The sequence below is a fragment of the Colossoma macropomum genome, unplaced genomic scaffold (genome assembly GCF_904425465.1).
Source record: "Colossoma macropomum unplaced genomic scaffold, Colossoma_macropomum, whole genome shotgun sequence".
Lineage (NCBI taxonomy): Eukaryota > Metazoa > Chordata > Actinopteri > Characiformes > Serrasalmidae > Colossoma > Colossoma macropomum.
This window is the reverse complement of record NW_023494800.1, coordinates 8,407,221-8,431,149: the sequence shown is the minus strand read 5'-3', so window position 1 is coordinate 8,431,149 and position 23,929 is coordinate 8,407,221. Positions and strand designations below refer to the sequence as shown.

Here is a 23,929-nt window from a genome sequence, read left to right as displayed (position 1 = left end):
GGAGGATAAATGGCGTAGATGATGAATGAATACACTTAACAGAAAAATACTCAGAAGCCTCAACAAATGAATCAAATTCCAAATTTTTTTCAGTATTTCGAGTGTCCACACTTTGTCTTCATTTTTACAGTTCTTTCTAGGAGACTTGCATTCAGTTTTTCAAAGAACTCTGCAGGGATATTTTTCTCTTATTTTCTTTTTGTCAGTGAGGCTTCTTAAACAGCTACACACCCTTTCAGACCCATAGCGCTGAGTTGTCTTCTCACAGTGGAAGGATGGACAGAAACACCTGTGGATTTTTATTGATCTGAAGCAGCTTGATTTTCTTCTCTCTCTCAAAGATGAAAGCTTAGACACTGTTTATCTGATGGGTCCTAAGGACAGTGTTGGTGGTCTACCAGGTCTTACATGGTTGTTGGGAATCCCATTTTCTCTCTATCTTTTAATCATTCTCTAAACTCCAGTTTTGAAAACTCTTGTTTTTCCTCCACTTATGTTCCCTTGACTTTCCTCTTCCTTATGCAAGTGGATTATCTCATACCTAATCTCCTCAGAAATATCTCTGGAAAAAGCTTGTACTTAATGGCTGTTTCGACTAGAAATAAATAAATGAATGGTGGTCTCTTACTTCTGCACAGTACTATTAACAGTTTGCTCCCTTTTCATGACATATACACATGTAATAAATTGAAAGCAATTTTAATGTCTAATTGAAATGAGCTTTTTAGATTTTTAGCTCTGTTATCTACTCTTATCAAGCATGACTTTTCATATCATTTAACCCCTTAAATGGCCAGAGCTCATCAGTGGGCCCAAAGTTCTATCACACACTTCTATCCAATCAATCACTTTGTATTGAAGTCCCTCTAGTTACTGAATAATAAACCTCAGTATGTAATAATTTGATTTTAAGGGGTTAAAAGACAAAATTCTTGTTTTCCTGTAAATTTGCACCAAAGTGTAATGTGTAATGACTTTTCCTGCCTCTACAACATCTTTACCATTTGATTACAACACCTCGCACCAACAGGTGGGGCAGAATTACATTAACCAATAACACGTTTCACCTCCCCTTCCCACCACCTCACAGAGTAAAAGCTCAGCTAGCTCAGAGACACTTCATGATACCATCATGCACTCAGAAATACATCACAGCACCCACAGGAAACACGTCCTGATTTCCGACAACTTTAAAATATTGTGTCAAAAAATAAATCAGACCAATCCACTTTCTATAGTGCAAAACATTGAAGACGAGTTTATTTTCATCTTTCACAGTTAACACAGGCAACTGCTTTAAGAACTTCCTTCTCCATCCAGAGGAGATGCCATCAAAACGTTCCATTCAGTTCTCACTGATTGTACCTTGTATCTCGGTATGTTGTAGTTCCTATTGTTGGCATTTAAAGTGAATTGTTGTACATGCTTTAGATAGCAAGGCAGAAGGGATGACAGCAGAGACTTCAAGAGGACAACAGGATTTGTCGATTTCCAACAGAGCCAGGAAGTCCACCCTTTACAAGCTGATTACCACATCAAATGCTGGCACCTGCAAATAACGTTCTTGGGTGCTGGATGGCCAACGAATGGCTGGTTATATAGCACACCTGTATGCTGACCTGTGCCTTCTATACTGTGGTCTACACATTGCCTTTATTATTTAGCAATAATAATAATAATAGATAAAACCATTCATACTGGATTAGATATAGTAAACAGATTAGATAAGGAACCAGTATGTATTTGTGCACCTTCAAACTGTCCTCTTAGTATTAAAATCCTTACATGATATGCAAATAAAGAGGCAGTCAAAACTTTGAAGTAAACAGAAATCCTTCCTGGTGCACGGAACGACCAGATGTTTATCATTTGGCATTTTGAAGTTTAAAGGTGTGAACACAGCGATGTACTGAGGGTAAGAGAACACATGGGTAAGAGTCTTCTGTTTGACCTTGTTAAGTATTGTAATTCATCCTTCTGCTTTAAAGGACCCACGTCATATTTTTTTCTTGTATTTTATATTTCTCCTGTTGGCACTTGTGGTATTTTGGTGTTATTTGTACCAAAAAACAGTTATAATTCCTTTTTATGTGACCATATTCTAACCTCTCTTTATCCCTTAGAATTAACCAAGTGGATATTGTTACTGAACCTTCAAGCCTGGTATGCAACCATATGCAAAACACCCCCAATCAAATGACATTCTGTTGATTTTTCAAGTGAAAAGAAGTTAACACATCCACAGAGAACAAACTTAAATATGGCATTTTTCTGCAAATGTTAGTGCATAACCTCTATTCATTGGTTTAGTTTAACATATTGGGGGGGGAAAAAAAGAAAATATAAAATATAAAAATGTGCCATAACTTTTGCCCAAGCCACATTTTATGTTTTATTTTTTCCCCACCAATATGTTAAATTCAGCAAATAAAAAGTAATTATGCATTAAAATGTGCTTTCTCTGTAAAGGATGTATAGTTTTTTCTCAGTCAAATAAAAGAAAACAAAAAAGCCATTTGACTGGGGCAGCCAAACTTTAGGATACGACTGTATTACGACTGGATAACTTCATTGTGAACAAACAGGGAAGTAAACAGTACATTTCAAAACAATTTTTGCATGCAACCTTAAACTCAGTTTAGTTCAGATTTCAATGATATGGGCCCTTTAATGCTGTTGTTGTACCATATTCTGTTAAAATAGATGGTGTAAAATATATGAAAGTGTAAGAAATGGATCTATGAGTAGTTCACTCAATCATACTTATCTGGAGATAAACTAAGATCAACCTGATCTTAGAACTGCTGAAATGTGTGGCCTATATATGAAGCCTGCCCAGAGATAAAGGACAGGAAATGAGCACGCGGGGCTGGCACTCCAGTTGAGGAATTCACAGGGGGCTGCATTTCACAGTGTTGGGCAGATAAAGTCCTTTGGCCAGCTGCTTGTAATGAAGTTTAGCCATCTTGCTGTAGGTGAAGAGTAGGGGTGGGCAATATGATGCTATTTAGCATTGTCTGTAAAGAACACCAACTATCTGAACGTTTCTTTAAACAGAGAGCATAATTAAAATGTAATATAGTGCAGCATGTGAAATGCTGCATAAAAATCACTGTATTCATAGTTTTAAAAGTATTTTTAAATGTGGCACTGCTAGTTCATTTTTGTCTGTTCCCCTTTATTAAACCTCAGAAACTAAATATGCTGATACGTATTATGTACTGAGAAAATGCCTTAAAGTACTGCAATATATTTTTGCCCACCCCTATTTAAGAAACTAGAGAGATTCTAAAAAATCTGTGGGATCTGATGATCAAGTGTTAGTATCGCGATACTGATTAGTGCAATGCTTACTTTACTGGTAAGAGAAATCCTCAGAATAAAGCCTGATTATGTGGATTGCACCATGGAGATATGGCATTTATGAAAAGTATTACAAGATGTAACAGCTTCATGTAATGACATGTAACAGTTCAGTGTAACTGCTCTCACTGTCAGTCAGTTAATATGACACTATCATTATTGATACCTTGGACTGGCGTTACTTGGAAGGCTACTTTTGTTTGTCTGCTGATTTACTTTTGTTGAGCACTAATACTTGTCTCTTACCTAAAAGGCAATATGTCACAAAGTAGAGACAAAAAATAAATAATTTAAAAATTCTAGTAATATAAAAAGCACCTCTACTAAACTTCATAGCGCCCTCTCTCTTTCATTCCGACTGCCACACACATTCTCGCTCACACACTCACACATACAAAAGCAATATGCATGGTTTCAGCACTTTTAAAAGCATTTCAGGGTTAATTCTCAGTTCTTTAAGGGGTCTGGAACATAGACTTGTTCCTCCTTGACACAAGAAGGCTGATCTATCCCCGGGTGTAAGCAAGCTAGGGCTGAAAGATTTGATCAATTTTATGTTTTTACATTTTACTTTAAGATTACTCTTATAAAGCTTTAATCAACGGTTTAAAACTAGTTTATTAATCGTTATTAATTAGGTTATAAACACAAAAAATAATAAGCAGTTATAACACATAAAAAGTGTGCAAAATTGTGAGCACATATTCAACTATACTGTTAAACCTAAGATCTTGCAGGTTACTTATCTTACTTTGTCTTCTCCATCATTAAGCATTAAACCTGTCAGCTTCAAATATTCATCAGACAGGTCACTGCTGATGTGTTTACAACTGCTTATCAGTGATTTTAAAGGTGTGCATGACCTAATTCTTAACCATTAATAAACTAAATGTAAACCATACTTAAAGATCTTATAAGGGTAGTCCCAACATTCAAATCGCAAGAGCTGCAATTTTAATTATAGCCTAAGTTTTAAGTAAGGAACTTTTTAAACCTAAAAACACGGCTTGTGAACTCTCTACAGATGAATTACCATGGTTGGTTTTGAAGATCTGCCACCGTACAGAGTTTAGCTCCCACCCCAACCTCACACACGTGTTACATGGAATGAAAGGCCTTCAGAGGCACCTGAATATTAGAACAAGGCATGTAGGATATGAACTCTACAGGGTGGTAGATCTACAGGAAGGATTGGGCACCCCCGATTCAGACCATTTAGAAGCGACTGAACATCCACATGAACAAACTAGATGTGCTACCTTTTGAACCTGAAGCCAGAAAAAGTGGATATGCTGGTCTGGACCTTAAAATAATCTCAGTTTAAACTGCAGTCACAAAACTTGTTCGAAAATCTATAGATATTTCCCCCAAATCCAAATCATTCAGCTCTAAAGCACGCTATGCACCACACAGAACTCTGTAGGCATGTATTAACCCAGAAATCACTTTGCCTAAACCGCACATTGCTTCTGTTACTTTCATACAACTAGAGACCTATACAAGGCTGATGCTCTGCTCTGACTCGAGCTGGGACTCAATCATGTTTTCAAACCATACTGCTAATTTAGCAGATGTAAGGGCAAATGAATGAGCCTTATGGAGTTTCACAAGGATACAGAGGGGGGGCCCAAATAAACCCACGGAGTAACACTCTGCGTGGGATGACCTTGCAACACTGTCTTTCATATCCAAGCCTTTCAAAGCTCCAGTTTTTTGGCGAGGAACAAAACAGTTCCAAATCCTGTTGTCCACTTGAGGGAATGGGACAAATAACACTGAAATCAAAAGAGTCCTGCGTAATCCGATCTCAGCTTGCAGCTTTCTCCATTTACTAGCTCTGAAGCCAACTTCCTTTTCTCTCACTTGCTTTCTCTCTCTCTAGCTGTGCTCCTGATGTGTTTCGTTATAGTCCATGATCCGTAGCTGTTGCTGCCTGGGCCGGGCTGGCGTCCCGCTGGCCCCGCCTCCTTCTCGGCTAGTGGCCCGCTGCAGGCTGTGGGTCTGGGCCTCTTTAGCCGCTGTGGTGAGGGCGGGTCCAGATGCAGTCTTTTTGGGCGGCTCTACACAGAGCTCAGTCTTCAGGCCCTGCGACAGGCCAGTAAGCTGCGGGCGCAAGGTTTCGCCCTCGTCACACTGACTCTCGCTCTTGTTGCGGAACAGCTCCCGCGCCCGCATGCCCAAGAAGCTTTTGGCGCTAGGGTAGGAGCCCACAGTGAGGGGTGCAGCTGAAGAGGGTGCTGGGGGTCCAGTGGGCCCCAGCGGTATATGCGGCCGAAGAGGTGGCGGCTCCACCAGCACAGGGGGAGGGGTGTCTCGACTGCCGTTAACAGACTTGGCTTGACCCGACGGCAGAATGCTGCCGTTACCATGTGGAGACAGAGACGTCTCCACATCCTCTTTGGAGGCTGTTTTCACTGGTCCATCCAACACCATCACACTATGAGAGTACAATAGGACAATGCAATGGTGAAAAAAAAAAAAATACATCAGTTGAAGGAACAATCTCTTAGATTTTCTAAAAAAAAAACAAAAAAAAAAACAAAACAAAGGAACCCACACACAAAATTATCATTCACCAGTGCCATACAGTGCTATGAAAAAGTATCTGCTGATCACCTGATTCCTTATTATCCTTGTTCTTTATTATTATTGCTAATGTGTCACATTTAAATGTTTCAGATCATCCAACCAATTGTAATATAAGATAAAGACAACACAAGTAAACACAAAATGCAGTGTTTAAATGATCATTACATTTAGTCAAGATAAAGATGTATTTAAAAACTATATCACCTGAGTGAAAAAGTGATTGCCCCTAAAACCTAATAAGTGGTTGTGCCATCCTTGGCATTAACAACTGCAATCAAACATTTATGATAACTTGCAGTGAGTCTTTTACATCGCTGTGGAGGAATTCTGGCCCACTCTTCTTTGCAGAATTGTTTTAATTTGGCAACACCGGAGGGTTTTTGAGCATCAACTGCCTGTATAAAGGCTTGCCACAACATCTCAATGGGATTCAAGTCAGGACTTTGACTCATGATTGTGATATCACAATGTAAAGGGTTATATAAATATTTAAAATATGTTTTAAAAAATATGAGAAACAACAAAAGTTTTTGTGCAACACAGCTGGGCCCTGTGTTCATGTGGAAGGAAATAACAAACAGATGACATTTTACCTGGTCTCTGGGGGGCTGCAGCGGTCTTTGGCTTCCCCAACAGATGAAGCTGCTGCAGTGGCAGTAGGGGCTTCCGTCTCCAGCCTGCTATAGAGCTGCAGCAGCTCAGTCTGCAGGACCTGAGTCACACGCCTCTGAGTCTCATACCTACTCTCTGACGCCTGCAGCTCCTCCCTACACACAGACAGACAGACAGAAATTAATAGAGAGGAAGATGCTGTCAGTAACTTTAACGTCAAAGGTCAGTGTGGCAAAACATGAATGCACCATAGAAAAATAATAGTTCCCAGTTTCCATGGGTTCGTGGACATTAGGCACCTGAGAAAATAAGATTTAAAAAGGAATTAATCTGAGCAGTACAAGTACATTTGCAATACAATAAATACAAATAATATTAATTCAGTAAGCAGGGATTTTATGTACATTAATGTGTTTAACCATTTCTAAACCACTCCTCTTGGCAGCCCAGTATTAATTGTATTTATCATCCAATATCTAGTTTGGCTAATCAATGCTTTATGTTCAATCTTGTGTTATTGATGATATTTAATAAATCCATGTGATGGCATGGTGCCACAAGCACAAGCACACTTGGTGCCACATAACTGGTTTTAAATAATATGCGTAGCTGCCCAAGACTGACACACATGCTCACTGTGCTGCATATTATCATCAACAGAAACTGGAAGTCCTTGAACTTTAATGCAGATAATGGATTCTGAATTGTGCTATAATTGAAAAAAATAAATAAATAAATAAATAAAAATAACAGATATAATTTGACTGTCACCCAGTGGATGATCACATTAAACTTTGCATGTGAAATCAGATCTCTTCTTTTTCAGTTAAGAATCACAATTTGAACATCAGGAATATTTTTTTTTCATAAATATGAAACCCTCCTAATACAAAAACAACAGATAAAACTCAGTCCCTGTTTATACACGTCCATTTGATGTGACAACATGCATTTAAACGTGGTAGCTGAACGCATCTCTGGTCCTCTAGTTAGTTGGATTAAACTCTGACTTTAAATAGTCCGTGATATAGCTCATAACTCGTTTCCAGCATTTTTATTTTCAAAAGATGGTTGCTGCCCCAAAAAGCAAAATCTTGCATGACGCTGTTTATTCCCCTTAAATTCGTCTGTATTAGTCATCAGAGATGTGGACCAGATAATGCATTGGGAGAGGTTCTGATTATCAAACATGACTTAGAGAGTTTAACACTTGCATATGGATAAAATACATCTCAGATCACCTTCTCAAGTGGTCTAAGCGATCAGATTTAAATGTGCCTTGGGTACATTTACATTTGCATGAAATGTAAACATGGTTACAGAGTAATTTAGTGAGGACTTAATTCTGTTCCTAAGTTGCTGCAGTGCTGTTAATGAAAGCATGTCCATACTTGGCCTGGCACTTGACGTCCTCCAGGAACTTCTTCTGCTCTGCGATCAGATGCTCCTTCTTGGAGAGCTGTGTCTCCAGTTCAGCCACTCTCTGCTGTGCTGCCTCCAGCTTCTGGCCCTGCAATAGTAGACTCTGCTTAAGCTGCTCCACTTCCTTCCCCCAGGACAACTGCAACATCTGCACCTCCTGCAGAGCAAGAGTGAACAATCGTGTGACAGAAAGCAGAAGGAGAAAAATGAGTTTCTAGTGCATTGCATTATGAGTAACAGATCCCACAGTGGTAACCAGACCACCACATTAGACATCACTAGTACAACATTCACTGATCACTGATAGAACAATATGAATGTGGTCTTTTAACATAGAAAAACAGAAATTTCAATGTGTTTCATGATAGTACGCATGTGCATATATCCACTTAGCTCTTGGGACAACAAGAGGAACTTTTCCCACTCTCTATCAACATGGCAATTGTTTATTTATTTATTTATTTATTTTTAACTAAAAGGGAGGATTTCCTGTAATACACTTGCCATGCTCAACATTACAAGCTATCCCATTCATATTTCAACCACTGAACTGTCTGCTCCTCCGATTTGTGCAAATTCAGAAGTAGTCAAGTAATCTGTGGTGGGGCTCTACCGTGCCACTTAGTGGTTATAGCTCTCAGTCCTCCAGATATATAAAAGGTACGCGGATGACTGAGCAATGCTGCTTGTACAGCTCATGTGCAACATACATACCCAGAGTTAAAATACAGTATAATGCCAGTCTATCACATACCTTGCTGATGTCTGGACCAGCTTGCTGAAGCTCTTGCACACACAGTTTATGTGCCTCCCCCAACAATAGCAACTGTTTGCTCAGGAAACTCAGTTGTTGCTGGGTACTCTCACTTGTGGACAACTAGAGAAAAAAAAGGGAAAAAAAGAAAAAATGAACAGAAAAAAAAGAAAAGCAAGCCACCTTCAAGGAAAGACGTCAGACATCAGGAAAAACTGGCAATTCCATAGATTTTTCAAAATTTCTGCATAATTTGATCATTAAGTAAACCAAGCCATTCAGAGCAGTTTTATGTGAAATGCTCCATTTGAAAGACACACAGAGACATAATTGTTCAAAGTGGTGGTGATAGGAACCAGACATCAGAAGTGTTTAATGTCAATACATCAAAACAAAAAAAAACAGTCAAAGATTTCCCACACAAAGAATGGTTATGAATATATTACCTGATACCTGAGACACTGCCACTGTTACCAACTAATTAGATGACTGATTGATTGAGTGAGTGATTGATACAGGAGTACTAATAGGCCCTGCAGAAAAACATTTTTTGGATTTATCCCCATCACATCAAACCCCTCTGAATGACTCTGATTACAGAACTAATTCGCTATTATAGAGTAAAGTTTCTTCACCTCAGTAATATATAGATTTTTTTTACCTTGGCGGTAAGCTGGTTCAGTTGGTGCCCTGTATGACACACTTTGTTATTAGCCCTCTGTAGCTCTGCCTCCATCTCGCCCATCCTCTTCTGACACTCCTGTAACTTACTCTGAAAGCACATATGCAAAGTCAACAGAACAGTAAACATATTCACAATATTAACTCAGGCACAAAAGATTTTATAGGGTTGCACAGGGTTTGGGGGTAAACAGGCTGATTTTTTTTTAAAAGCAAAATAAGAAATGAAGAATTTTTAAAAATCTCATGCCATTGCCCAGTTTTGAGTGTGTAATTGTCCAAGTATAAACAACTACAACAACTGTATTTTGCTTCCTCACAACCCCTGAATGACAAAACAAAATGAATCAAGCCTTTTTTAGTAGAAAAATAAATCACATCATGTGAATTAGTCAGTTTCACCACACTGGGACCAGAAAAATGATAAACTGTAATGCTGCAAAACCTTTTCTGCTTTGTGAATAATGTAATTTGTAAAAAGTGCTGAATTGAACTGAATGAAATAGATATAACTCAAATTTCAAACTGTAGACTAAAACAGCCTAGCCAACATCACTATATTTGCAGCTTCATGAGGCAGGAAGCCTGTTAATTCACAATCTAAAGCAGGAATGGAAATGCACAGTTTACCAAGTTCCTGTATGAACTTAAAATATAATGTTCAAGCCTTTGGTGAGTTAAACCAGGAGTTTATACTGTGCAGCACTCTGGACTGGAATGGCCCGTCAGCTCGACCACTGGTTATATTTCTTGGCTTATCACAGGCTTGTCACACTGCTAAATATAGTTAAGTGTTGCCTGATGTGCCACTGGCATAACAATGGCATTACAACACAGCAGCCATCTCAGTGCCTCACTGTACTGACAGAAGCCCAACCAGACCTTATGAAAAATAATAAACATTAAAGCACCTGTAGGAAAAATACATTACATGGACAAAAGTATTGGGATACCCCAACTAACTATTGAGTTCAGGTGTTTCAGCCACACCCACTGCTAACAGATGGATAAAATTAAGCACACAGCCTTGCAGTCTCGATAGACAAACACTGGTAGTAGAATGGGTCAAACTGATGAGCTCAGTGACTTTACACTTGGCACTGTCATAGGATGCCATCTCTGCCACAAGTCCGTTGTGAAATTTCTGCCCTGCTAGATCTGCCCCTGTCAACTGTAAGTGCTATTATCGTGAAATGGAAGTGTCTACAAGCAACAACAGCTTAGCCACGAAGCGACAGACCACACAAACTCACAATGTGGGGCCACTGAGTGCTGAAGCACACAGCGCCTATCATCTGTTGAACTGCTCACTAAAGAGTTCAAAAGGGCAAAAGAGGGCAAAAATTCCAACAGACACTCTCCAAAATCTTGTACAAAGTTTCCCAGAAGAGTGGAAGCTGTCAGAGCTGCAAAGCATGGACCAACTGCATAGTAATGTCTATAGATTTAGAATGGGATATCATAAAAGCTTGTGTAGGTGTCCCAATATCTTTGTCCATATAGTGTCTGTGTGGGTGGGTGTGAATCTGGTAATTTAACTCCTGAGTTTCCACATGCCAGCAGACATCTGACCTTACTACATACCACACACCAACAATAAAAAGCCTTACAAATTAGACGATCGGTTGAATCTGGTCTGTTTTATAAGAAAGAATGACAAACTCTGCAGTGTTGTGGCCCGCCAGGACTGCAATCTGACACATGATACAGCATTTGTGAACTAAGCTTAGTAGAAAAACCTAAAAAAATGATTATCATCTGGAGAATTACTGCAAGAAACAATATCATGAACCAAATTCAGTTATGAAGTACCACAAGTGAGCATCACAGTGCCTTACACTATAGCTTGCATTTTCACTGATGGGTATTGAACTGTCATATAATTACCAACTGGGCTAACTTCTATTATCATTTAAAGGACCCTTATCATACAACAGTCAGATGGCATCACAAAAACATTTACACACACATACATACACACACACACTCTACGAACAGAGGAGTGACTGGTATGTTTTGAAACTTTAACAGTGTGTACATACTACATCTCAGTCTTAATTCCAAAAAGTTTGACAGCACAGGAAAATTTGGTTTTCCATAATATGGGCCCACTGATCATTTATAATGACAGTTATATTCTGCATTCTGTACAGATGTTGTATAGCCTATGAAGTTAAATATTAAAAAAAGGGAAAACAATGACAATTTGCATATCAACTATTGGCCAGGGTTAGTGTGAACTGGTGAGCATGTTTGAGAACAGTACCTGTAACTCCTGGTTCTTGGTGTAGTAGTCATCACGGCTCTGCTGGAGCTGCCGGATCTGGCTGTGAAGACGTGTGACCATGGTCTCCCGGTCATCCCACAGCTGCCTGTAGCGCTGCTGTTCCACTTGTAGGCTCTCACGCAGAGATGTGATGTCCACATTCTGCAGATTCAGCTGGTCCTTCTACACACACACACACACACACACACACACACACACACACACTGAACTTAATGGAAACCTTAGTCAATAATGGCTTATTATCTGATATGCTGTCGATAACAAAAGCACAGTGTAATTTTTAATTTTTTTCATCACAACCGGAGAAATTCTGCTGAAAATAGATACTAAACGATCATTTCAATATCATATTTGTGGTTTTAAATAGAAAAATGTGCGACAATTTTTGTGATTGGAACTTCAAACATTACTGATGAGCATACAATCTTGTTTTCTGAAAAGAAAATTCCTTTATACTTTGGCCATAGTTGGAACAAAAACAAAAGTGTAGACTTGTACCTGTCAATACAGAATATAAATTTAATGTAAGTGTAATTCATTATGTAACAAATAGTGTATTCAGTTGTTATTTAGTCATTACATTTATATTATTAATACGCAAATCATGAATTTTAAGGCATATTCTAATTCTGTTTTCTTTATAACAACATTTTACAGCTCACTGGTCCTCCTCAAACAGTGCTAGCTTTGCTGACTTCAGCTATGAACTACACACTACCTTCGAGTAGCCGAGCCCACCTGACTCGAAGACCACGCAAGGTGAACGCATTGGGTCTCCAAATGATACCTTAGCGACTGCTTACAGAACAGGGCTAACAGGATACAGGCTACTACTTTTACTTCTCTGTTTACTCAGGCTAACTACACCTCAAACCTCTTCGTTGTGAGGTTTGCAATCATTTAACACAGCCTTTGCTGCTTCTGTGGCTAAAAACATGATCCTCCAGAGGAACTGTGCTCAACGCCCTAACATTCTCAAGCCACAGGACGACCATGACTTAAGCCTGTCTTGCCTCGGACTGGATCACCTCTGCAAAGCTTGGCTGACCTATGCATGAACTGCACCATTATACCACTGACTCAGCAGCAGTAAAGACCAGCAGAACTGGAGGCTGAAAATGATGCAATGTTCCCTGTCGAGAGCAAGCACATGAAACAACACCTACCGAACAATGCTCAGGCTTTAGGCCTCACAGTCTATGACAGCATTGTTGCCCTGAGAGCAGGCATCCACCAATGAATGGGACATCGTCTGGCGACGCAGATGGGTGCAGGACAAACGGGCCAGACAATATACCCGGGAATATCTCAACTTTGTCGAGATGCAGGCAATCCGGCTAGCGGTAGAATATTCTCTCCTAGCCCTGCAAGGGAAACATGTTTTCGTCCGCTCAGACAACCTGTTCGCAGTTTATCACGTGAACCGCTACGGTGGCACCAGGTCACGCATGCTGCTAAACCACACATGGCACTTGCGGACATAGGCTCATCTCGCCTTGAGAGCAGCACACCTAGCAGGTACAAACAACAAGACGTCACACTTTAAACCACAGCCACAGGAAACTGCATCCAGATGTGGTGGAGTTGATTTGGCAGATGTTCAGGGAGGCACGGGTGGACCTGTGTGCCTCGTTGAACATGACCCCCCCGCCAACTCGGTTCTCCGAGTGAGCCCAGGACAGCCCATTGGGTCAGGATGCTCTGGCGCATGAGTGGCCGAGGGAACTGCTGTATGCCTTCCCTCCACTACCCCTATTCCAGCACTGTTGGCATACCCTTCTATCAGCCATGGCTTCCTTTGCTGCACCTATGCCCAGTGCGCATTCAGCTATGGCTGTGGCCCTAAGGGTTACCTCTGAACTGACGTTGCGTTCCCTGGAGGTTCGAAACATCCTGAGTGCCAGAGCCCCCTCTACTCACACTCAACGGGAGGGCAGAAGGAGGGCGTTTACTGACTTGTGTTCAAACAGCCGGACAGACCCACTCTTGTACATCATCAAAGTGGTGGTTTCCCTGCTTGATGAGGGAAGGACCCCTTCTGGATCAGGCTGCTCTTTAATGGGTTTCCTTAAAGACAACCTTTTTGCTCATTGTTTCTGTGAGCTACAGGCACTTTTCATTTGCCCTATGTGTCTCCTGTGGGGCCTAGATGATGCATATGTTTTGTTGAGACCTAACCTGGCCTTCATACCCAAAGTTCTCAACCCTGGGTTCATTAATCAGTCGATCAGCCTCGTGGCTTACACGGACCGTCTGATCCCAGACAGACCCAACTGTGAGGACCTATGGTGCTGTTACAGCTGAGCTAAGTCGAGATGGGGTTTGCTGCTCTCTAAGCAGCAGCTCTCCCACTGGCTAGAGGATGTGATCAAGCTGGTGTACAGGCTTCCAGATGTTTCCTGCCTCTACTAGCTACTCTACTCTCCTTCAGGGGCATAGCATCCTCCTGGGCTGCCCTGAAGGGTGTCTTTCTGTTGGACATCTGTGCAGCGACCACACCATCATCGCTGTGCACATTCTCCCCGTTTCACAACGTCCTCTGTTCCCGGGTACGTGCTGCAGTTGAAGCAATCCTCGTGACGTGGCTATAAGTCATCCACCTGGTAAGAATCACCCCTGGCAGTCATCCACTACTCATATAACCACAGTTACATATGTGACTATGCAACTAGTGTTATGTTTTGTATCTCCTGACCGCCAAGGGCAGTTCTTAGTAAGTGGATGACTTATACCCACAATGTCACAAGTATTGCCTCAATTGCTCGGAGTCTGAGAGAAGAGACCAAGTTCCAATGGAAGACTGCAGTGTGACTCGAGTATATATAGGCCTGATGCGCTGGTGTCACAAGGTAACTGTTTGGCATACTTTCTCAGTCTGCAGCTGCCACACCAAGTTAACCCATTACTTAATAAGAATCGCCCCAGCAGTCATAAGATACGAAACATGACAGTGGTCATCCACTACTCAAATAACCACAGCTGCATACGTAACTTACACTTAACACAATATAGGCTTTTGATTTGTGCTCTTAAAATTATTTTGCAGGTCTTTTTGTTCACAAATTCTGAGGAAAAAGTGTCATCAACACTGGAACAGAAACCCCTGGTGGAAAACACCCTGAAGCTGAATGTGTGTGTCATACAGGAAGGCTTTCATGTAGCGTGTTGAGTATGATTTTGGTGTCTGAAGTGGTTACCAATGCGTTGTTCTGCTCCTCCAGCGCCGTGGCGTTGATTATGCGGCGGAGGAGGCGCCGGTTGCGCACAGCATGCTGCTCGCGTTTATAGCGCTCGTAAAGCAGCTGATTATGCAGCAGCAGCAACTGACTGCGCAGAGTCTGCAACTCATCCAGGGGAGCAGAGCCTAGAGAGGGAGAGTGAGAGGGAGAGAATAGAAATAGTTAAAAACCACAAAAAAGGTTAGAAAGAAACAGCAGAACAATGGGTTTTCATATGATAAAGAAAGATGAAGGAAAACAGGACAGAGGAAAAATAAAGAGAATAAAGAAAAACAAGGAGGAAACAGAATGGTGGGAGAGTAAGTTGTACACAGGAATGATAGGAGAGAAAGGCAAGATACAGAGTTCAACCCATTACGAACGAGTGCTGAGACCTGCTGTTGTTGAGCACACAGAACACAGCCTCTTCCAGCACAGCGCTTCACACAATCACAAATACATGACTCCTATAACTTACATAACTGCAGGGCCGTATTTAATTCAGATAGTCAACCCTGCCAGCAGGATATGGTGTTTTGTTGTTCCCCACCACAGTCATCATCTGTTTGTCATTAGAGTAGAGGCCATGGTACTGCCAGAGGCCCCATCCTATTCAGAAACATTAGCACCACTCTCTCTCCACTAGAGAACTCATGTTCAAGGATCAAGCACAAACTTCGTTTATTATTATTATTATTATTATTATTATTATACGCAGTCCTGTGCAATAGTCAGAAACAACTCCTCGTATTTTAATTTCAAGTCAAAATGACCATTAAGCACAAGTTATTAATTTCTTAGCAGATTTGTCTGCTAAGTAAGTAGGGGGAAAAAAAAATAAAGTTTCAAAAGTGGAGTTCAAAAACTTTTTAAAAAGCATCAAATAAGCCATACTTCATCTTTGAGAGAGAGGAGAAAAATCAAGCTCCACTCTTGCTTCAAATCTGAAAAAATCCACAGGTGTTTCTGTCCATCCTTCCACTGTGAGAAGACAATTTAACCCTATGAGTCTGAAAGGACATGTAGCTGTCAAGGATTTATGGGCCGATACATCTAAAAGCACTAAAAACAACCATTAAGGTCTGATAAAAAACTTGTACTTAATCGTTGTTTTTAGTGGTAATTAAATAAATTAAAGGGTCTCTGACTTTTGCACTGTATATCAATTGTAATTATTATTAAATAGCTTTTTTTCTGTGTTCTGTCATTCTCAATCTACTTGGTAGACCTACCTTGTGCCTACACTGATTGGCCATTTTACTTGAAACACCTATCTTCAGATACACACTCACTATGCCACTGCCATACCTATAACATTGCTGTGCTGAGAATACTCCACTACCCAAATACTATCTGGTCAGTAGTGGTCCTATGGTGCTCCCTTTTCATTGATTGGGGTAGAGGTAGATTGACAAGTTGTGCAGAAATGGATGAGTTATGGTAAATAATTATATGCCTATACACTGCACTTATATGGTTGATGTACTTGATAAAATGGCCAAAGAGCACAGGGACATGGTAAATGTACCTAAACTAGCCATTTTTTCCAGTGAAAAAGCTTTATTATGAATCAGCAGATGAAGCATCCTTGAAAAATGACAACAGTGCATTCCTGCCCATCCCCATTAGAATGGGGTTTCTTTTTCTCTAAAACAGAGCATGCAAAAGTAATGACTTGTGCTGACCCCACCATTTCCTGTTGTTTCTTGTATGTCTGAGTCTGATGATACGGACAATAAGATAACATCTCACAGTCCTAAAGTATCAACACATTTTACGCACATCAGATCCTGGGAGGATGCAGCACTAGCCTGCAGCAGAAAACACACTAGGAAAGACTGTACTCTGAAAGTTCTGCTGAAAGTTTTCCTCGCAAGTTAACAGAAGTGCACTGGCATAATGTTGTTTACCTCCGAAGTGAGTCCAATCAGCTGACTTGCTTGGCAGGGGTAATCTGAAAAAGATTATATAAACGAGAGGATCAGCGGGGTCAACAATGTGACAGCATATTAAGCACCCTTCTGGTCTGGCACTGAGTCCTGACCCAGGCCTGGACACACCTAAGCTTGGACAAGCCCAGCTCCAGTCCAATTAAATTACTCAGCTATGGAGAATGGGAGAGAGATAGATGGAGAGGAAGAGAGCAAGAGTGAGTGAATGATGGAGCAAAGAGAGAGAGAAGCTCTGTTTGTTCTGTGCGGACACTGGTGCTGTTGAGCAGTTGGCTGTTTTGTGGGCCAGCGTAGGAAGATCAGGACAAAGGCTGCAGTTGTTTCAGTGTGAGTGGAAGACAGGTCACAGTGAGCCTGTAACGGGCTTAACTCGGTTTTTGTTCACAGTCCTACAGCATGATCAGCGCAGCACTTTTAAACAAATAACATCTACATCTATGAGCAATGCCACACAGAATTAACATTTTGGCTTAAAATATATTGTCAATACAGAAAATGAGTAAGTATGCTTTTGAGGTTTTGGTCAGTTTTTCATGGGTCTTGGCTGAGTTGCACTGTAATTAATTCTAGAGTGCTGGCCAGTTCTAAGCTGCTATCTCGCTTGGCTCAATAGAAGAAAAAGACAAATTTTGCCCAAAATAATAGTCGATTTTTGGGATGGGATTTATGGATTTATTGATAATTATGGTTAATGGCCAAGAAGTCAGAAAGTACAATTATTAGTCTTTTCTTTCCATTTTATAAGTGTGAGCTTCTGTGCTCTGATTTGTGTTCTGAAACACCAGTCCTCAATTTAGTTCATTTACTTCCTCTCACCACCAACTCACAGCTGTAACTCTAAAAAGTAGGAGCTGTGTGTTCATGATTGAGTTCAGCTCTGAGCTCCAAGTATTAAAAAAAGAGCACACAAACAAGAAGCCATAAGCTCTGATGTGAAAGATGGCATTGGTGTTAACTGTTAACATGTACATTTTCAAAAAACTTGCCTTGTTTTCATGTGTTTTTCTTTTTGGTCTGCAAAATTAGGACTTATGACTTATTCCAATAATTTTTTATTATTATATAATAATTAAATGGCTAAGATGTAAACAAAATCATTCAGAGCGGTTCTCTGTTCCGTCCGAGTCAGGATTGGTCACAGTGGTGGTGACAGGAACCAGATGTGCACCTCTAAAAGCTCCCTCACAAAAAGGTATTGTATGAAATTCTTATGAATACGCTGCCTGATGCCTGAGACATTGTTTTCTGATAGTGAGAAGGTTTTGGCCTGAAATGTTTTTCTAAAAATTCATTCACGATGGAGAGACACATGCAGGGCATTGTAAAGCAATACTGTCTCTAAAGACACTGTTCTTTTTTTTTTACACTTATCAACATTACATATTAAAACTCAGAGGACACTTGTAGGTTCACTGGTGGTTTTGGACAGTAAATAAAATGGCTGTATTTGTGTTGCAGGCATCAAGACCCCTGGTTTGTAAAACCATTACTGAAAAAGAAAAAGAAAAAGAAAAAAATAAAATAAAAAAAATTAAGAGTTGTTTCCCTAGAATGAACCACTTTGTATCAGACTGCTCTGAATGATTTGATTACTTCTCAACCTTTTAGGGAAAATTTTGAAAAAGTGGTGGAATTCCCCTTTAAGGCACTGTTGCTCCCCCAGCACAAACAGAAACCGTCCTAAACACACTGAAAGTTACCGTAAAACATCCATGGTTTTAAATAACCAATGTATCAATATTTATTGATAATTTTGTATCAGTTTATTGATCTTTCTTAGCCGTATTTTCCCAGCCCATGTGAATAGTTCTAAAAGGGAGGAATAGTTCTTCTAAATTTGAGTTAATTTGGTTGAAAATATGAACAAATATCCAGAAATGTGGTAAATCCCCACTGCTTGTTGATTTTAGTTTTGAGCACTGTAAATTTGAAACACTGAGTCCTCACCTCTTTAGCACCCTGTCATGGGCGTCGCTCCCTTGCTGCACGAGACGATCAAGTACCTCAAGAGGAGACGCGGAAGTTGCTACAAGCCCATCCTCCCCCTCCCCCACTTCCCCCGGCCTGCCCTCGGCCGTCACTTTCTCTAGCACCTCCGAGGTCCTGCGTCCCACATACAGTGAGGCAGCGCGAGGCAGGGCTAGGTCAAACAGTGACTCATAGGGAAGTGAGGGAGCCTTGCAGGGGCTGGGCGAGAGGAGTGCACCATATTTGAGCGCCTCGTCGTCCGTAGTAGGGCTATGGCGGACGTGGCTGAGAGCAGGGTGCTCGATGGGAGTGAAGACTGGCTGGAAGGACCATGGCTGCTCCTGGGACGGGCCGCGGCTGCCCATGCCTCTACGCCCGGTTCGGGTGTCTGTCTTGTCGGGTGTAGAGACAACGTTGTTGGTCTCTCTGAGTAGGCTGCTCTGGGTGGAGGTGGACGGGGGTTTCTCCTGGGCCCCTGTGAGAGTCTCTGTGGTGTGGTAGAAGGGTGAGTCAAAGCCCCTCAGTCCACTGGGGTCACGCTTCTCCTCTGTCAGCTTCAGCAGCTCTTCTGTTATGGCAGCTGTGGAGGAGATACAGCACATGGTAAAACGCAGGTTCATGCCAGATCTTTCATCTCTTATTTCTATCTAAAACTTATGAGTGCTGGTTGATAAAATGATAATAAAAATGATCCAAGTCCAACATTTTGACATATCCTTGAGCTATTTTGGGTACAGTTATGACATTTGGTTCCTCAATTCAGAATTAGAAACAATGGCATGACTTTTGAACACCTACTACTTTCGTAAACTAGGCGGCGTGGTAGAAGTCTAGCCATTCACTCCTGACAGCACAAACCAGGGTTCAAAGGATTATTTAAACTTAAAAACTGATGTTAGAAAATGCATATAATAACAAAACATGTAAAAATATAGTGAGACTAGATTTGTGGTCATAATTTCCAGCTCTATGATCAGGATTTACCATTTACAGTAAATTGTTAACAGACAGCTGGTGATCATTAACAGCCATTCAAAAGAAGCTAACAACAAGCTGCAAAGACTCCACTTTCTGGCAAGGATAAAAAAATGACTAATACTGAAGAGGGATGACTGGCTCTTGTTCCTACCCTCCTCCCTTTCCTTGCCCATCCGCAGCTGCTCCTGCTCCTTAATGTAGACCGAAAGCTCAGTCAGCGTCATGGACACAGTCTCAGTCTCACCATCTGATTCAGAGAGAGGACAAAAGAGCCAAGTCATGTCTAACAAACAACCAATCCATGGCAAACATCTCACCATCATCCACTCTGCTCTACCAGCAAAGCTACTGCACAAGGAGTACAGCGCTGCAAATACTTCTATTCTGATTACAAATACTTAGCAAATCTCACTGCTAGACACAAATACCTCAATGCTATACATGTCCTTATTACATTGCATGATTTGTCATCCGACAGATTTGTAAAGTCACTTTGATTTTCTAACCTCTGTGGTTGGTCACTTCACCCCCTGCTTTCTCAAGCTCTCTGATTGGTTCCTGTCTCAGAAGGGGGGGCTTGCAGGGTTCCACAGGTCTACCATCCTAAAGAGGAACACCAAGTTAAAACACTACAAGTGTCAGATGCCAGCACAATGGACCCATTAAGGTGCTGCCAATGAGGAGTGACTGTCTAATACTTTGTAAATATGGCTTATAGAATTAGTCTAAGAAACCTTGCAAGACTAAAGAGGACAATACATCACCACTCACCACCAACCCAACCTTTAGACCTATACTCCAAAATTACCCAGACACCCATTCTAATTAGTGAATTCAGTATGCACAGCTAGTATAATCTCCATAAAACAAAACTAGTCCAAAAATTAATCCAGTTCTAAAGGTGAAATGTAAACTGGCTTACCACTAGAAATGGAAAGGCAAACTCAGAAAAGTAGAGTACCTTGCACGTCAGGCTGGACGTGTTTTGGGGCAGAGACGCAGAGGGCAACTCATCAGTGAGACTGGGGGGTGGAGAGGATGCTGCAGGGGTGCTAGAACATGGGGTACCTTTACCACCAGCTATAACAAAGAGAACACCTGATTTAAGTAAAACAATTAATATCATTTAAATTACATGGAAATTATGAATCAAATTCAGAATTACGGGACTAGCCAACCGTCGGTTTACCTGGAGTGCTGTGAAAGCGGCCAGACAGGTGAAAGGCACTCTGTGATAGCTCAGGGTTGGGCGACATTCCCCTTGATGACGGGGGAGTGGCCATACCACACAGGGAGGAGGGACTCCAGAGAGTGTCCTTAATGCCATAGGTGGAGTTGAAGTCACAGCTGGAGTTCTGAAGACCACACAAACACAATTTTGATAAAAGATGAAAAGACAAGGCTAAAGAAAATGCACCAAACTGCACCTTTCATTTCTAGGCATTAGAATGCTGTACTAGTTACTACTGCCTGCACATCCCTTGCACACACTGAGTCTGCAACTGACACCACTTCTGCTTTTATTGTCTATCTTTGGAGTCAACAAGCACAAACCAACAAAATCTTCAGTACTGTTTAAAGAAATAAAAGCAGAATTTAGAATATAATCATAGCAAATAGGCACTATAAAAAGCCCTAATCACATCACCAGTGACAAAAACTGGTTCATGAACAAACCCAGCCAGTGCAAACATGGTCCCAAAAGAGATGTATACCAACTATTCCCACACAGTGTAGCGGTTTGTAAGAGGCTTCCCTAATTTTTCATACAGTCTCTCGCCTAGATTCACTGTCATTGTTTCCGATTAAGAAATCCGAAGAGCTGGATTTTAGTTTTAGAGTAATCAGATTTCCCAGTGCATGTAAACACTTACTCGGATTTCTTTCGGATTTCTCAGTCTGCACATGTGCGAAAACAGACCGCAGTACCGGAAATAAGCACCCAGCGTTGCCGCGAGATGGCAGCGAAACACTTTTGGAGTGAGGCTGAAACCAACTACATGCTTGATGAAATGAAGGTTTTAAATCTAAAAAAAGCTGCAGCATTAACTTTGAGTTTAACATTGCGTTTACGTCACGTCTTCTTCTGTGAGTTTATTTGCAAGTTACAAAGAAGAAATAAATGACATTATTTGTGTTTGCCTTTGAAAACGGGCATCCTCTACCCAATCTGAAGTTTCAGGTCTTGCTTTTACAGATCCCTCAGACACCTATTTTGTATATCTGGTGCTTCAAAAAACATTTAAAAAGGCATGCTAGCTTAAAGTAAAAATAAATAAATAAATAAACAAAAACAAAACAAAAACTTGGCCAAGTTAATAAAGGATAGTGGAACGGTTGCTAAACAGTGATTAGAGGGGAAAAAAGGAAGTTGATGTTTAGAAATGTTGTTGAGAGCGTCAAGATTATGATCTGCCGCAAGGTTGAAACTAGTTCATTTTTTTCACTGATCTGCTAGTAAACTTCCCACTGCAAGTCAAAGCAGCTGTTTAAATTTTGTGGCAAATGCTTGTAGGAGCTTCCCTTGGACACGCACCCATAAAACCCATGGGATGATCTGGGCCTGACTGCTTTAATAAACTGCCTATTTACCTAAACCGTACAATTAATCCATAATACAGGGGTGTTTAACTCTGGTCCTGCAGGCCTGGTGTCCAGTACAGCTTTGGTTATATAGACCTGATTCAACTCATCTGTTAATTGCCATGTCCGCAGGGTGGGTTTCAGTAGTTACGTTACCAAACTGTGCTGGACCGGCCCTCCAGGACCAGAGTTGAACACCCTTGCCATAACCAATAATGGGACCCTGTCTGTGCATCTCTGATAAAAATGCAATTTGCCAATTTTGATCGCTCATGCAAACACAATAACTTGCCAATTTGTTGCAATCTGATCATCTCGATCTGATCTAATCTGAATCGCACTGGAGTGCCTACTCAGATGGATCTGGTACTGTGTGGCTCCATATGGTGGATGAGGGGTTAAGCAGAATAAAAATCCCAGCCGGTGGGCTACCGGGAGAGGAGGGAAAGCAGTACCAGCGTCAGCCGCATTGCCACGGCAACCGCTCCTGCGTCAGCTCGTGGATGGTGTGTTTTTCTGTTTTTAAATCTTTGCACACCCACCCCAATGACTCAACATCTCTCCTCACCCTTCAGCTCCTCTTCCCTCTGCTCCCCTCTGCCTGCAGCCCCCTTGCCCACCCCTTACCTCTGCCTGACTGCTGGAGAACAAGGAAACGATTCAAACAGTTCAAGCTCCTCGACAGAGGAGGGGGGGGGGCACTTCGTGAAAGGCTGGGGGGGGGGGTTATTTACGAACAGAGACTGACACAGCCTATTCATTATAAGTAAACACTCTTTGGAAGGAAAACAACAAGAACTGAGAGAAGAGGCACAGTAACAACTAACCAATTTCTCCACAAGCCATGGAGAGCAACCCAAAGTATCTGCAGGCAAGAGAAAAGTATCTGGACTAGTTTAACTTGAGTGGAAGTAGAGTGAAAAAGTCTGATTATCCCGATCATCTAATCTGAATCGCATTGGAGTGCCTGCTCGGTTGGATCTGGTGCTGTTTGGCTCCAAATGGTGGATGAAGGGTTAAGCAGATAAAAATCCCTAGGAAAATAAAAATAGGGCCTGCAGGACTACACATGCAGAGCTCTGAGGAAAACCTAAGTGCACATATTGATACCAAAATAAGGCATGCACTGATTCCACTTTTTCCCCTTATGATACCAATACTGATATCTGATACTCAAGTATCCGTACATATACATACATGTACTTCACATAAAGATATGGAGATTCCAGATTCCATTACTGATTTTTGTTGTTTGTTTTTCTCTCTCTCTCTCTCTCTCTCTCTCTCTCTCTCTCTCTGTCTCTCTCTATATATATATATATATATATATATATACACACATACATACATACATACATACATACACACACATAGCTTCAGTTTGAAAATGTTCAATTTAACAGTTAAGATTAACAGTGTAACAATTAACATTAACAGTTACTAATAAACGAACAGCAGAAATTGCAGGCACACAAAAGGAAATCAGAAAAGTGGATGTAAAATGGGATGCGTTCAGCTACAC

At 41.1% G+C, this 23,929-nt stretch overlaps 1 protein-coding gene across 1 annotated transcript in view; it reads right to left on the bottom strand.

The window, feature by feature from the left end:
* Positions 1-2,884: 2,884 nt before the first annotated feature.
* Positions 2,885-23,929, bottom strand: part of tsc1b (TSC complex subunit 1b) — a 31,795-nt gene continuing 10,750 nt past the window's right edge. Inside the window, exons 10-22 of the mRNA XM_036588049.1 lie at positions 21,014-21,179; positions 20,786-20,904; positions 20,331-20,427; positions 19,976-20,071; positions 18,826-19,426; positions 16,837-16,880; positions 14,906-15,072; positions 11,688-11,870; positions 9,402-9,512; positions 8,741-8,863; positions 7,956-8,143; positions 6,546-6,719; positions 2,885-5,800 (exon numbers count right to left, since the gene is read on the bottom strand). Coding sequence (XP_036443942.1) covers positions 5,242-5,800; positions 6,546-6,719; positions 7,956-8,143; positions 8,741-8,863; positions 9,402-9,512; positions 11,688-11,870; positions 14,906-15,072; positions 16,837-16,880; positions 18,826-19,426; positions 19,976-20,071; positions 20,331-20,427; positions 20,786-20,904; positions 21,014-21,179 — 2,628 coding nt within the window. The 3' untranslated portion in view covers positions 2,885-5,241. The remainder of the gene's footprint in view (positions 5,801-6,545; positions 6,720-7,955; positions 8,144-8,740; positions 8,864-9,401; positions 9,513-11,687; positions 11,871-14,905; positions 15,073-16,836; positions 16,881-18,825; positions 19,427-19,975; positions 20,072-20,330; positions 20,428-20,785; positions 20,905-21,013; positions 21,180-23,929) is intronic.